This window comes from Pipistrellus hanaki (assembly GCF_964339955.1).
Source record: "Pipistrellus hanaki genome assembly, chromosome: 6".
Taxonomy (NCBI): Eukaryota; Metazoa; Chordata; class Mammalia; order Chiroptera; family Vespertilionidae; genus Pipistrellus; species Pipistrellus hanaki.
Genome location: NC_140508.1, coordinates 51333892 through 51349437, shown reverse-complemented (window position 1 = coordinate 51349437; position 15546 = coordinate 51333892). Strand labels below are relative to the sequence as shown.

The window sequence follows — 15546 nt, the reverse complement described above, 5'->3', positions numbered from 1 at the left end:
TAGAGACAAACCTACAGCTTGCCTAAGATAATAAACAGTGAATTCAACATCAAGATACTCTTTAGCAGATACTACCAGGAAATATTTCATTTACACTTGAAAAACAAAAGACCACATACAAAGCACAATAAAAATCTTGGGAGTTGAGAGGGATTTTTTTACTCTTTTAGCCATTTGTCATTGCAATAAATACCATCTACAAGATTCCAATCAAGTGGTGAACCGGGGTCGAACATGACTAACTGTTCTTAGCTTCTTAATTGCTGTCAACAACTCAATTATATTAATTGATTTATTAAAAAAAAACAAAAAAACCTCACTGCTCACTGTCATGACAATGGCAGGTTTTGCTTTCATTTGAGAGGTACTATGGGATATTCATCCATTCATCCACCTAAGCACATCTGAGTTCATTTCATTTTGGAGTATGACAAATGAAGCAATTATGAATCTTCATGAGCAAGTCTCAGTTTGGGCCTATAGTCCTTCTCTCTTGGGTATATAACTAGGAGTCAGATGACTGGGTCCTAGAGTAGTACATTAATTTTATGAAGAATTGCTAAACTGTTTTTTGAAGTGGTTTGACCATTTTACATTCCTAGCAGGTATGTACGAGAGCTGCTTTTGCTTCACATCATCATGGACATATGGTGTGACCAGTTCTTTGAATCTGTTTCTCTAATGATGCTGAGGATCTTTTCATGTGTGTACTGGCCATACATTTATATTCTTTGGTGAAATGCCTATTCAAATCTTTTGACCTTTTCAATTGGATATGTTATAATTGTGTTTTTAGAGTTTTTTATAAATTAAAATAAATATCCTTTATAAGTTTTGTGATTTACATGTATTTTTCCCCAGGTATGTGGTTTGTCTTTCATTATTTTCAGGGTCTTTGGAAGAGAAGTTTTAGATACATCAATGTATAATTTTTCAAGTTATGATATTTTTCACTTCAGAATCAAGCTTCCCATGTGATATTGAATAATTATTTGATAATCTATGGTCACAAAGATTCTTTTGGAATTTTTATATTTTAGGTTTTATATTTAGATTATGATCATTTTGAGTAAATTTTTATATATGGTATGATGTATGAAGCAAAGCTCATTTTCATTGCATAATGATAGCCAATGCTAACCATGTAGGTGTGGGTCTGCTCTACAATCTCTACTCTATTTCTTTGATTACTTGTCTACCTTGATGCTAATGCCAGAATGACTTGATTAGTACACCTTTATATTAAGTCATGAAGTCAGATAACTTAAGTCCTCAAATTTGTTCATCTTTCTCAAACTTTTCATTATTTCAGACTATTGCACTTCCATATTGAGTTTTAACATCAGATTCCCAATTTCTTTCAAAAAGAAAAGCCAGATGGAGATCTGAAATGATCAATGAAATCTTAACAAAACTGAGTCTTCCAATCCATGAAGATGGTACATCATTCTATACATACCTTCTTTAATTTCACGGGACAGTATTTTGAAGTTGCCAATGTAGAGGTTTGTACATCCATTGTTTTATTTATCTTTAAATATTGTACACTGGTCAAAAACAATTGACAAAACATGCAAAATCTATTTTGTGCCATTGATCTATCTGTGTGCCAATACAATACTGTCATAATTATTGTAGCTATATAATAAGCCTTCAAGTTAGGTAGTACAAATCTTCTAATTTTAATACAATAAATCTAAATGACCAGTTTAAAGATATTTTATAAATTAAACAAATTCATAACTATATTCTGATATTTCCTTATTTCATTCATTATAAGTTTGAAAATCTGTTGCCATCATGACTCAATAACTTATTTGTTCTAGTAACCTTGGTAGACAGCTTTATCTATTTGTTATGAATTTGATAGGAATCATGGGGAGAAAAGGGTGATATTACAGATTCATTGCCTGAATCAGGGGTATAAATTGAAGGTCATCTAAATTCTTCAATGTTAATGTTCTTGGTTTGGAGGTTAAGCATGAGCACTTAAAAAACATAAATATAGCTTATTTCATTTAAATTTTATGGCATTTTTATGTCATACAAGTTAAATTTAAAAACACTTTTAAAGAATAATGTCATTTATATTCTCTATAACTATATTAATCTGAAGTTCACATTAAGCTAGCAATATATTGCAATAAACCAGTTATTTTGAACCTTTTCAGCTCATGACACACATGAACAAATGACTAAAATTCTGCAGCATGCCAAAAAAATATATATTTTTTGCTGATCTGACAAAAAAACAGGTAACATTTTTATTCATTTACAGCAGATGGCTATTGTTGTGTTGGCTGTTGTCATATATATATATACATTTTTCTTCGGGGGGACAATCTAAGGAAAAGAGGTCAGTGCCCCTGACTAAATAGTCAGATATTGCATGTTTTAAAAATTCTTATGGCACGCTGGTTGAAAATCACTGCAATAAAATGTAAATTGTTATTTCATATTTAACTTGACAACAGTATATATAAAAATGTATAATATTAAGAAAATGTGAATTATACACAGGCTGACAGATAAAAACGTATAATGTGCCAAAATAAGCTATATAAATACTATGCTATGACTACCAAGTAAAGGCAGGCTCAAGCATGTCTTCATAATAGGCTCATAATGGAGTATAACTTGTACATTTATGCAAACTGCAGTTTATTCAAGTCTGCACTCAATAGTTAATTTGTAACTCATTAATTTTGTGGCATGTTCAACACTCCTGAGTGTTTTTTTAAGCCAGAAATGATAATTTCTTCAGGAAATATTTTTAGGAAATACACTTCAGAAATACAGAACTTTCTTGTTTGTTAGTTTCAATATATAGCCAAGAAAATTAACTCAACTTCTAGATAGTAAAATCTGAAAGCAAACCTTACAAGTTTTAAATAAGAATTTCAGTTCACTGATACTTGTTATTGGTGGAAATGAGATAGGTGCTGTATGAAGAGATGTGCACACTTATTAAGAAAAAACTTCAGATGGACTGATTAAGTTTTCTTGGTCTTCTGGGCCAGTCCTTCTAAATCCATTGTCATTGTACAGCCAGAAATATAACAAACTCTATAAGCAAGATACTAACTACTCTTGAAAATAGGGCTACCTGGATACATCCTATTCAAAAAGCAGAACACAGGTGACATTTCCTTTCCTCCTATTTTCCTTAATATTACACTTTTCTTTCTTTCTTTCTTTCTTTCTTTCTTTCATTCTTTCTTTCTTTCTTTCTTTCTTTCTTCCTTTCTTTCTTTCTCTCTCTTTCTCTCTCTCTCTCTCTCTCTCTCTCTCTCTCTCTCTCTTTCTTTCTTTCCATTTATATATATTTTTATTGACTTCAGAGATGAAGAGAGAGTGGGGAGAGAGACAGAAACACCAATAATGACAAAGAATTATTTATTGGCTGCCTTCTGCACATCCCCTACAGGGGATTGAGCCTGCAACTCTACCATGTGCCCTTGACCAGAATCAAATCCTGGACCCTTTAGTCCGAAGGCCAATGCTCTATGCACTGAGCCAAACCAGCTAGGATCACACTTTTCTTTACATGAAATAATTTTGGCCAAAACAATCAGGAAGGAATATTCTGCCTCTTCAGTTCCTCTGATAGAGTCAAGGTAAGATGAGGGGGCACCAGAAGGCCTGAGCACGGGGCGGGCCGTCGGGTGACTGTCAGGCAGGTTGCCATGCCACCAGGAAGCTCACATTTGGCATCCATTCTCCCGAATGCTGGGTGGGGGTGGTACAGGGTGGTTGAAGATAGCCACCACTCCATCCATTTGAGAGGGTTGCTCCTGTGCCTGGATGGAAGGGCTCTCTGACAGGGGTGAAAGTAAATCTTGGGTTGAAAGCTGTTCTGTGTCAGCCCACCAGGCAACTGAATTGCGGGGGAGAGGGGGGTTATTTCCACCATTTGGAAAACTTTTGATACCTATCCTTTCCGAACGGAGTGTAATTGCATGGGCAATCTGTTGTAAAAAGGTAAACCATATCAAAGAGGAACACAGCAGAAAAACGTAAGATTTCAAATGGACTATAAGATTCCAGCCTTGGGGGAAAAAAATAAGCTGAATGTTGCTTAAATTTTATAAATCCAGTGTAAAATCTAAGGACCTAGACTGAGTTACACTAAGCTGTTTGGCTGAAGTGTACAGTCTTAAGAACTGACTCTGGTATTAAAGAATCATGTGTGATTTGTGCCACAGTGGCAGGCAAGTGCCAGAAAGACAGATGCTCTGTCTGGGAGACATTGTCCTATACGGTATGAAGTTAATAGCAAAGTAATAAGGAGCCCCTGGACCCAACATAAAATAGAAAGTTGTGCTGCTCCATGCTGGCTTCCAGATCGATAGCCTGTAAACGCTTCAGCATTACCGGCCCCGCTGCTGGGGGGAAGAGCAGCGCCCCATGCTGGCAAAGGCCGCACACAGGAGGGTCGCCTGTTCCCCAGGGCCACCCAGCATGTGACAGGTGACAACAATGGCACTGGAAAGGTAACAACCAGTCATCAATAAACCAAAAACAGTGAGGATAAAATCCTCGCACAAACACACAGTGCTACACACATACTTCCAGCTTCTCAGAGACAGTTGCGAGGGTGATGCCCACCCACGGGGCTCCTTCATCATCTCTTATGCAGAATCTTTATGTTGTTGGATTAAAAATGTATGATCGAAGGTCACTACTGTACACTTAACATAAACATTTGTGTTTACAAAGTTAAGTCTGTGTTTACAACATTATGTTCAAAACTGGAAATTTCTCTTGGGCTCAGTAATGACTCTTATCCCACAGAGAAATCTGAAGCGTGTAAACTTAAGACCTAAAGGAAATGGCTAGCATTAATTTCCATTGACCTTACAAGTAGCATAATGGGTATTACAGCTACCTGCAGCCAACTTCTACATATCACACATCAAGAATAAAAATGTGCCACAAACAACATATATCTTCATTTCATGCCATTTTGAGTTTAACTGCCAAATTCAGCCTCACTCATGGTATCTTAAAAGTCCAACACTTAGTTACCAATTATGTTACCACACAATTTAACATCTAAGCTAATCACTTTGAGAGCAGAAAGTGGTTGTGTTGACAATGCCACAACAGCACTATCCCAGGCACATATAATTTAGAATTATTAAAATAATTACTTATCGGACCCATTGTAGCACACCAAGTAGGTCAACAATTTTCATAAATGTTTAAACATTTCACCTTTAAGTGTTCCTAATGAAAGCATCATTTTATTTTGTGATATTACCAAGAATGCATATAGTGAAAAACAAAACCCCCTTCAATGTCCACATCCACTTATGTTGCCCTCTTCATTGCTATTCATTCTTGATAGCAAAAATTGGAAAAGTAAAGAGTTCAAACCTCATGTACCAGTGAAACTCACTGAGAGATTGTTCCTAGAAAGTTAGGTGGTTAGGAAGGCGAGAGAGAGTGGGGCAGGGAGGCTGTAGGTAAGGGGGCTACAGAGGTGATGGGCAGACTGACTGAAAGAGGGCCAAGAGAGGAACAAGGACCTTGGCTCCACCCACGAGCTCCTTCACCTGCGAGGTCCGAGGCAGAGTCAGGCCTTCAGTGAAGAGCCTGATGTATCTGTGCTTTGGAGGCCGAACTCTTTTCCCTCCTGTTTGCCATGAGTTTACAGAGGACACTTGATCCATAAAACATGAGTAGGCCTAGTTTTCAACAATATACTAATAGATGAATTGAAATTGTAGGATATTCAAACAATTTTCAGTGGCTTTTACGAAAGCCGAGCAGACAAGCACGGAGGACCAGGAGAGATGCTGGGCGCCTGCCTGGACTGCTCTCGAGTACTGACCTGTGTGCTGCCTGCGGTGCTTGGTGAGGGCGTGCCGGGTCCCGCCGGCGAAGCCACAGAGGTCACACAGGAACGACTTCTCGCCTGTTGCAACAATAAACAGATGAGGGACTGCGGAGGTCACAGATCATTAAAACATATCTATCAAGGCTTTCAGGGTTACTAATTCCTCCAATCAAATGTTTCCATGTAAATATGTCAAATGGGAATGAAATTACCACTGCGGTTTATTGACTGTGATAAAATCTGAAAAGCACCACTGAACATAATTACATACTTGTCAGACCCATAAAAATTAGCTTTATTATCAATGGAATGGTTTTGTACAACTTCATTTCTGGTAGATGTCTTCCAGATGGGGCTGCTTTATGCACTTGAATAGTTTTTATGCATATCCTGATTTTTTACAATTCCCATACATCTGGCCTTTCTGAGCTGAATAAAGACTACTTGGAATAGTTAATATACAGTATATATGATTTTGATTAAATAAAACAATGAATTTTCTAATAGCTATAGGACACTGAATTGGTTTTACCTGATTCTATCAGGGTCTTCTTTAATAAGTTCCTACTTAATAATGTGAATTAAATGGTTTCCTGGAACATACTGAAGATCCAAGTATCAATAAAATCTACATTACTCAGTACCAATAGCAGTTGAATGCTGTTTGTGTTTCTCAAACTTCCAAGGCATAAGAAAGAAAGTGAAGGGATTGCTAAAGAAAGGGTACAACATTCCTATTATTCATCTTTAATGATAACTCTGGCCTGGAAACTGCGGCAACAATTAGAGACAGATTTGGCAGACTCAGTATTTGTTAAAAGTGTGTAAATGCTCATTTTTAAAGCATTTTTACACAAGCTAACAATTTTCCCTGCGTGTTATAAATGCAATCTATCTTTCTACTGCAACATATTTAGGCAATAAGTGTCAGTAAGCCAGGCAGTTTATCCCATAAGGCTCACGAAGCAGGGCAAGCGAGAATAAAATGCGAACCTTGGAGATCCAATAAAATTATACAATAGTTTTCCCAAACTGAAATAAATCATTTGTGTCTCTCTTTATCTACTTTACTCATCTAGATATTTTAATGCAACAAGTCTTTGAGGGCTTTGTTGAGTCAGCCTACTTTGTCCTCAACCATTTTGGTGTGTCACAGCGGAGATTTAGCGTGGGGGGGTTGGGAAATGACCACTGCCTTTTTTAAGCTTAGAAACAATTGTAACTCTAACAAGACAGAACAACTTTGATAATCAAAAAGGTCTTCCCCTGGCATAATAGCATGACTAGGTCTCCTAACTTAAACAAGCATGTATTAATAAAGAGAGTTTTAACCAAATTATGTTTAATCCTATCTTGTAACAGCAGGTTTAAAATGTTCATTATTGTCATTTACAAAACAGAGCTAAATTTAAATATTTTTCCTATATTTACTTTCCTATCTTGGGGTTAAGTTTATTCCTTGACATCACTATTTCAATACAGAAAAAAAGGAATAGAGTAGATGGGCTGTGAAGAATAAAGCTTAATTATAATCACTCATTTAATTATTTAATCAATTAGAAATATAAATCTTTCTAACTAGCTATATTATCAATTAAATAACACTGAATGTAGACTTTTTTTAAATCCACAAAGATAATTTGCTTGTTAATATTAAAATACTATTCTACATTTGGGGCAGAACTGTTCTCCACGATTTATTTCTCACCACTGTCTTGTGGGCATGAACTCTTCACGCATGTGGGAATGTGTGTGCCAGTTCACACGCACGCACACACACACACACACACACGCATACCTGGTGGGCTGTGCCATTCACCCAGCCAAACCTCTGATGAGGAAGGAGTACTCTCACCTGATTCGGATCCCAGAGGAGTATGACCGTTTCTCTCACTGGTGAACTCTGTGACCTACATCTTTCTAATGAAATATACTCCCAAACATGAAAACTCCTCATGATGTATGTTCTTTTCAGGTACACAGGTTTGTGTACATAATAAGTTTTGTTCCCTTTCCTGGTTTAACATATTTACCGACAAAAAGACAACGTTATTTTTCCATGTGATTTGGTTCTAGATACATCAGTGACCTTGAATTTGATGTATAGACTTTATTTGGGGTGTTAGTCTACAATGACTTGTATGTGAGATTTACCTTGGTGGCCTGATGTGTTTATCATTCCACATTCAATTTTCTCTTATTTTGAGGAGGCGGGGGGGGGGGGGGGGGGGGGGGGGGGGGGAGAAGGGGGGGAGAAGGGGGGGGGAAGGTGTGAGGGAGGCAGGGAGTAGCATTGCAATGGGTAACACAGTATTTTTCAAAAGAAAATTTAAGGAAAACTACATGTAATATTTCACTACATGTAAAGGGGGTTCATGTAACATGCCATATTTAGATGATAGCAGAGACTTTTCTTAACAACTTGAATTAGTTTCAAGTGTGCCATTTTGCATTCAAATGCAGAAAGACACGGAAACCAATCCTTTATTTTCTATTAGAAAACAGCCACTGTTCCCTATCTCTCATTATGGTGCAGACTACAAGACCTAACAACAAAAATCCATATTATTGATCCGGCCAAGTCTCCACAATTATTCTTTAGAAGGAAACGCCGACGATAAATTACATCTGCACTGGCTTTTCATCTGCTGTTCGATATAAGTGATCTCTCAGGGCAGGCTGGAGACCTTAAATCGTCAACGCCCTTGTCAAGGAAGCCGAGCAGGCCTGGGCTTCCACAACTGCTGCAGAAGAACTTTTAACCTATAATTTCTAACAATAATATAGGATTCTTGGCAATCAGAAGAACATTTGGGAATGCTGATTAGAATTTATTTTTTCCTTGAAACAAAATACTTTTTGAGAGATGTGAAGAGAAGGAAGACCAGGAAAATAACAAACAGCTCTCGCTAGTACAGCTCTAGTGAGGGAAGGAGAGTGCCTGAATGCACCTGGAAGGTGTTGGGGCCCACTGCCCCAGATATTGCAAACATGTCATAAACACTGACCATAGCAGGTACTCAGGGACACGTTTGTGAAAGTCAGACTGAGAGTCCTCGGTACCACACCCAGCACAGGTGTATATTCTGTGTGTGCTTTCCATCACTTGGTTTGAAAATCCATACAGTCCTTTAAATGCATAGTGGCTAAATTCAGATAAGTCTTTTTGTACTATTATCAAAAATTCTTGAATCTGAAATAATGAGTGGATTAAATTTTTTTAAAGGTGCATAAAATGGAGACTTAATTATGTTAAAAAATATGATGGTGCTGAGTTTATCTCAGTAATAAAATACAAGACCAGTTCTCCACAAATCAAGAATACACCTAAAAAGATGTTTAAACATATACATATATATGCACACACACAGCAGAAATTAGCTTTTAAAAAGGGAATTTGTCCTGTTTAACTGTGCACATGCAACACCCAGCTCCACACACACACATGTTCAAATGTCAGTTTAACGCTACCCTCTCATTCATGCACCGTGAGCTGATACCACCCTCTTTACTACAGAATTACCACAATCTTAAAGTCTGCAAGAGGGAAATCATTTCCATGGGCCAGTCACGCAGGGGGCAGCACACCTGTATGTGTCCTGTAGTGGTCTTTCATGGCGGAGGCCGTGAGGAAGGAGTAGTGACACGTGGGCCATGTACACTTGAAAGGCTTTTCTCCCGTGTGCAGCTTCATGTGGTTGTTCAGGGCCCACTTCTCGGTGAAACTTCTATCACACAATTGGCATGTAAATTTCCTGCATGAAGAAGAGAGAAAACCATGTAAACGTGACCTGCACAGGCCTCCGAAGGCCCCAGCAGCAGTATGTTCTAGCCCTGAGTGGGGCGGCGCAGGCTCGAGGAGAACCGCAGGCCGGGCCTGTCATGTCTGTATAACCAGGCATTGATTTTGCTGTCCAGGCCTGGCACTCCAGCCATTTATTCTCTGCTTTGCGGTTGGGCCCTACGGGTTTGAAAAATTCTGTTACAGTCCAGTCACCCCTGAGGCAAATGTGAGAATAGATTTCACCTGTACAGGCCTACACCACTTATCCAGGGCATGGGCTGTCAGAGCAGAGGCTAAATGAAAAGCTATCCATACTAAACTACTCAGACAACCCCTGCTCTCTGCAGGCGGAGGCAGCTGCTGCTGTCTGCATGGGAGCCCCCACTACTCCTAGAATAGCAGTGCCCCTGCAGGCACCCAACTGCCCCCACCAAAAAGCTCCCAGGAGAAGGGGGTCCCAAAGGCATCTGCCAAACAAGATGTCCTTCTGAGTCACCACATGGCTACATAAAAAGTTGGCTTTGATAAGAATAAAAATAAAATTATAAATTCTTAATAAAATAAGCCTTTGAGAGAAATAAATCTCAATTATTTCCTATATGAAAAACAAACACACACACACACACACACACACACACACACACACACACCTGAAATTAACAAAGCAGTACTCACACTAGAAATATTTCAGCCCCAGAACCCACAGTTAAAGATATCTTCAATATTCAAGGCAATATGAACCATGAACAAAACACTTAAATATTCACTCTGATTAGTCTTCTGTCCTGTTTCACTATCACTCATGAAACCACTGCTAAAATTTACTTTTTATTACTAATACAATTTAGTTTAAAGCCTTCCTTGTAACCACTATAGTAGAGTCCAACTAATTAATTCAGGATAATGAATAGTCAAATAAAAGCAAATTAAAGCAAATATTCAAAATTATAATATTTTAATAAGATTATAAGCACTATGCCACAGAAGAGAAACTATAGCAGGTTGATTTGACTGCCATAAATTGGTCTATAATTTTAGCAAGTTAATGCAAAAAACAGGATTACAGTATGTGTTTTAAATTATGATATAAATATAGAGTTGTATATACTTTGCATAGAGGCTTTAACTATGAGTTTACAAATGTTCTTCATCTCATAAGGGTAAAAAAAGAATCTCAAGCTTCAAATAATTAACTTTCTCATTTTGGAGTAAATGTAGATTACTTTAACAAATTGCTCATTCAGAATTTCATATATTCTTATGCAATTACCTTTTATAAAAATCCCTCTTTATTTGCTATATGTATTTATATTTATATAACATTAGATCTTAAATGCAATAGGAGTGAAAATTATTAAATATTTTAGAAGTATCATACAAAATATCTTAAGTGCTTCATTACTATTAAAATTGCCAATTAATATATCTATATAATGTGTGACATTATATTTGCACCCATTAACTCAGACTGACTTTGAAATTACTACATCATTTGATCATTGCTTACTGGTACTAGAGAATGACAAATATAGCTAAATACTTTGAAATGCACTGTAAAAAAATATCATATCCGTATATCTCTTTGACGGGTCTTCATGCATTTAACATTTCAAAACCATGACAGGGATCTTATTTCTAAGATAAATTCCCCTATCTACTTATTTCTTCATGTATTTATTGTGGATCTAACCTTCTCCTACAAGAAATAAATAAGGAGGTTAAATAGATGCTATCTTTTAACAAATAGTTTCTCTAGACTGTATTACAACTTTATGAATGACAAAATAAATCCCTCATTTTTAAATCTAGCATGATGTACATTTAACAAAATTACATCTATGAAACCTCAATGCATGTGCTCTATTATTCATACGTAATAAAAATGTTAAACCAGAGCTTAGTGCCTGCCATGAAGTGACAAAAGCCAGATAACAAAGAACTGAGGCCATCGCTTGACTTTCAAAAAACCTCGAGTCTTCCTGTTTGCTTTATGAACATAAGTGCGTGTTCTGGTGGCCAATGTAGAGAGTCCTTGTGAAGATTAAGACCCCAATCAAAGGGGTATTTCCTGGGACCCCATAAATTCCGAATTTCAAATACTGTAGACTAGCTGCCTTCGTGCAGCAGGTCAGCAAGGACAATACCCACTGAGGGAGCCCTGGCCAGCTTCAGGTATGTCTTCAGGATTTGAGCTAATGAGCAGTGCCCCAGGGACCCAAGGAAAGGTGCCGGCATGTGTGGGGGCCCAAGGAAAAATGTCAGTGTGTGTGGGAACCCAATGAAAAGTGTCAGTGTGTGTGGGGACCCAAGGAAAAGTGTCAGTGTGCAATCCAGGTGGAGCCACAGGGACCCAAGGAAAGGCATGTATGGGGGGACCCACAGAAAGGGGTGCTGATGGTTACCAGGGGTTCAGGTGTCTACTATGCTAAAACTTTTTGAAGTAAAGCCCTTTTGCAGGTGGTCAGCTGTGTGCTGTGGAAGTAAGATGTTATCTTTTAGTGTAAATTCACATGCTAATGAGTCGGCTCAGACTCCTGGCAACCCTGCCAATGAGTGAATGAGTGATGTCCATCATGTTCTCTCCTCAACAGATGAGCTCGGCTCCTGTGGACTCATGCCTACAGCTTCATTTATGGGGGCATTCCATCTCATACTTGGTAAATTTATAAAGTTTCCTAAATTAAACTCTCAGCATTTTCCCAGCACTCTTGCTATATTTACAGTAGGTTTCTTTATTTACTGTAATATGTGCTATTTTGTCATTAGCACCCCCAACACGTGGAAGGCCCTGGGCCTTTGTTCTCCCCTGTTAAAGCCAGTGGGGGACCCAATATGAGTCACTTGTAACATGATTTACACTCACAGAGTCAAGGTGAAAATCCACATCTCTAGACTTAAAATTTTGAGAAGAGAGTACTAAATATCCTCAATGTTAGATTCATGACAAAAACTGAAAATTTTCACGGGGTGTCCCTGGCCATTATGTACAAAGTTAAACTAAAAAACTAGTAGGGGGCTGAATTATGACTGCATGAATAACACCGCTCCCTTAACAGATACTATGCTTCAGCAGAACTCTGTGAGAGCAACTGTTTGTTTTAAATGTCAAAAGGGCAGACAAGGTATGTCAAAATATATAACTTGCATTTTTAGTTGCATCCTTAAGGTTAGTTTTCCATTATTCACAGAAGCTGAGTGTCCTAACAGGGGAGCTATACTTAATTTGTCAAATCATATTTTAAAATGTTATTTCAACATGTAAAAATCCTACTAGTTGGATTATTCATTCCATTTATTAGTAACATAATTTTTAAAAATGCCCCTATCCCACTTACATATGAAGATAAAAATATTTTGATGCTCTGGTACTTTACTACCTTATAATATTTAAAATATAGTAAGATGTGTCACTAGCATATTTTTATGTTCTTTACTAATCTCTCCAATTTAGGATAACTTGGAATCTAATTGCTTTGGAGATGCTTTTACCATTATTTTGCACTATCTCTTTCTTCTAGAAAGCCTGTCTAGGTACACAACTAAGAGACTCTGGCACAAGTACAGAAGTGGAAAAAAATTATCCCCATTCAAATGTGAGCAAACTTAAATGCCACCAGGGGAGAAAGTAAATAATGGGTTTAATCATAAAATAGAACATCATCGTGCAGGTAAAATTAATCAACTAGTACTATATTTATCAGAATATGGATTACACCATCTCTGAAACTTAACAGCATTAAAACAAGTTAGATACAAAACTGTACTACTGATATAAAATTTTTCAAAGAAAGGAACAATATTAAACATAGACATATGAAATCCACATGCAAAGACATTCATGGTATCATAACCTGTGAATACTGCTTGTTTCTGAGAAGAGGGGGGCAGGCGTGCATATGGGAATAGAGTGTTAACTATAACTGTATGATTTTGTTGTTTTTTTTTTAAGAAAAAAATCTAAGTGTATATGGCCATATGTTAACATCTTCCAAAGTGTTTCTATCGTTTCTGAATTTTTTTCCAAATTAAAAATGAATATTTTAACTAAACTATCAAACAATATTTCATATCTTCTCTATATGACACTTTGGACCAGACTTGTCAAATTAATAAGTCACACAAATTCACATCTGCAAGAAAGAGTGCAGCAGTAAGCCAGATGTAGTATGGTAAAAATGAAATTTAATAGAACAAGCTAAATTTTGTGAAGATATTAAACAATAGTGCAGTTATTATCTTTCAAAACTGTGAAATGAAGTTGTTGACTGATCCAAAACTAAACTGATGTTGCAAAAACTTAATTGACAGGTATTGCTGGTCTTTATGAATAAACACAGAATACAGAACAGTTAAAAAAATACAAGGTTTGTATGATTACTAGCAAAGCACTCCAATGTACTAATAAATTTGTACCAACAACTCAAATACTACCAATGCTTTTTTTTTTCTTGAATAACAGTCTTTTTAAATTTATTATAACTTAATAATTTTATGATACTATAATAAGAGATAAAATGAAAATAGAACATGATGGGGTCTTTGCCCCGTAGGGTTACCATATGAATTTCTGCTGACTACAAATATAACTCAGGACTCACTTCCTTAAACAAAGAAACACATAAAAAGGCAGTTAAAGATAACCATTGAAGGGCAACTACAATGCTCAACTAAGTCACATGAGCATTTTATGCTAAAGAGGTATCCAAGGATAATAAAGCCAAAGAGAGAAGTTTTAGAAAGTCTTCCAAGATAACAAATGCAATACCTATGAGCACCAGGACAGGGAGGGGCCTGCACAGGTCTGTCCTGGGAAAGAGCAAAGTTAAAGGTACAATACTGCCTTGCAAAAAGGTGCTAAATCCACATTAAGAACCCCAATATTATCCCACAGTAATCATGTTCATCCTATTTCTATGAGATTTCAGAGTACTATAAACATGTTTCAACAAAATATGCAACTTTAAACTACCTGTAAAATAAATCTCTTGCTGTGTTCTCTAAATTAAAAAACTGAAAAGGCATACTAACAGCTAAATAATAACTATGAAGACACTCAGGGTCCCTTTGGCTATTTTCTTCCAAGTGTGTGTGTGTGTGTGTGTGTGTGTGTGTGTGTGTGTAAAGTCCACAAAACATTCTAACTCAATGAATAAACTTATATTCTGAAACCAAAATTATTCCATGATAACACTAGTATCCAGATTATTCACATTAAGCTAGAATTTGAGAGAGGCCTGTTTCCGATTATATACAAAACCCGAGCATGATTTATATCAAGAAGCCACAAAGACCTAAGAATAGAAAGGTTTCATTTACTAAATGTAACTCTTCAGGCTCAAGTGCAGCTTAGAGATGAAGCTGGAAACCTCCCGAGGGCTCTTACACAGCACCCAAGGGAGCTTGCTACTTAAGCCAAGAGTCTTGAGTGCATTTTTGCCCTGAACAGGTGATAATTAGCCTAATTAACAGGCTATATCCTTGTTAACTAGTTGGGACAGAAATTTAACCTTACTCATGCCAAAGTGTGACATTTTAAAACCTCTTCAAATATCACTCAGATTTTAATTACTGTGAAATATATTTTTTAGCCCTTTCAATTCAATCCAAAGGTTGGAAAGCTTTGTTTCAAAATTACTCTGGGAGGAGCATTAGGCAGAAGATTAATCCTAGGGTGACTTAGTCAACTAAAAACCAAGAGAATGACTACTTCTAAAGACAAGCATTCAAGGAGTATAAGGGCTATGCCCAAAAAGATTTGAATTCATTCTTCAAAATCTCATTCCTGTGAAATTTTTGTCAAAGAGACCACAAAGTCCAACCTGCCCGCAACCATCCTAGTGAGTTTGGTTGGAATTTCCCCCATTCCACTGCATGTGCTGTGTCCAATGCTCACCAGCATGACAAGTCTCTTGGATTAGGG

The 15546-nt window shown here is 37.0% G+C and overlaps 1 protein-coding gene across 1 annotated transcript in view; it reads right to left on the bottom strand.

Moving 5' to 3' along the window:
- The window catches only part of ZNF407 (zinc finger protein 407), a 361659-nt gene that overhangs the window by 122712 nt on the left and 223401 nt on the right, over positions 1–15546 (bottom strand). Inside the window, exons 5-6 of the mRNA XM_084887160.1 lie at positions 9431–9597; positions 5837–5920 (exon numbers count right to left, since the gene is read on the bottom strand). Of these exons, the coding sequence (XP_084743286.1) occupies positions 5837–5920; positions 9431–9597 (251 nt within the window). The remainder of the gene's footprint in view (positions 1–5836; positions 5921–9430; positions 9598–15546) is intronic.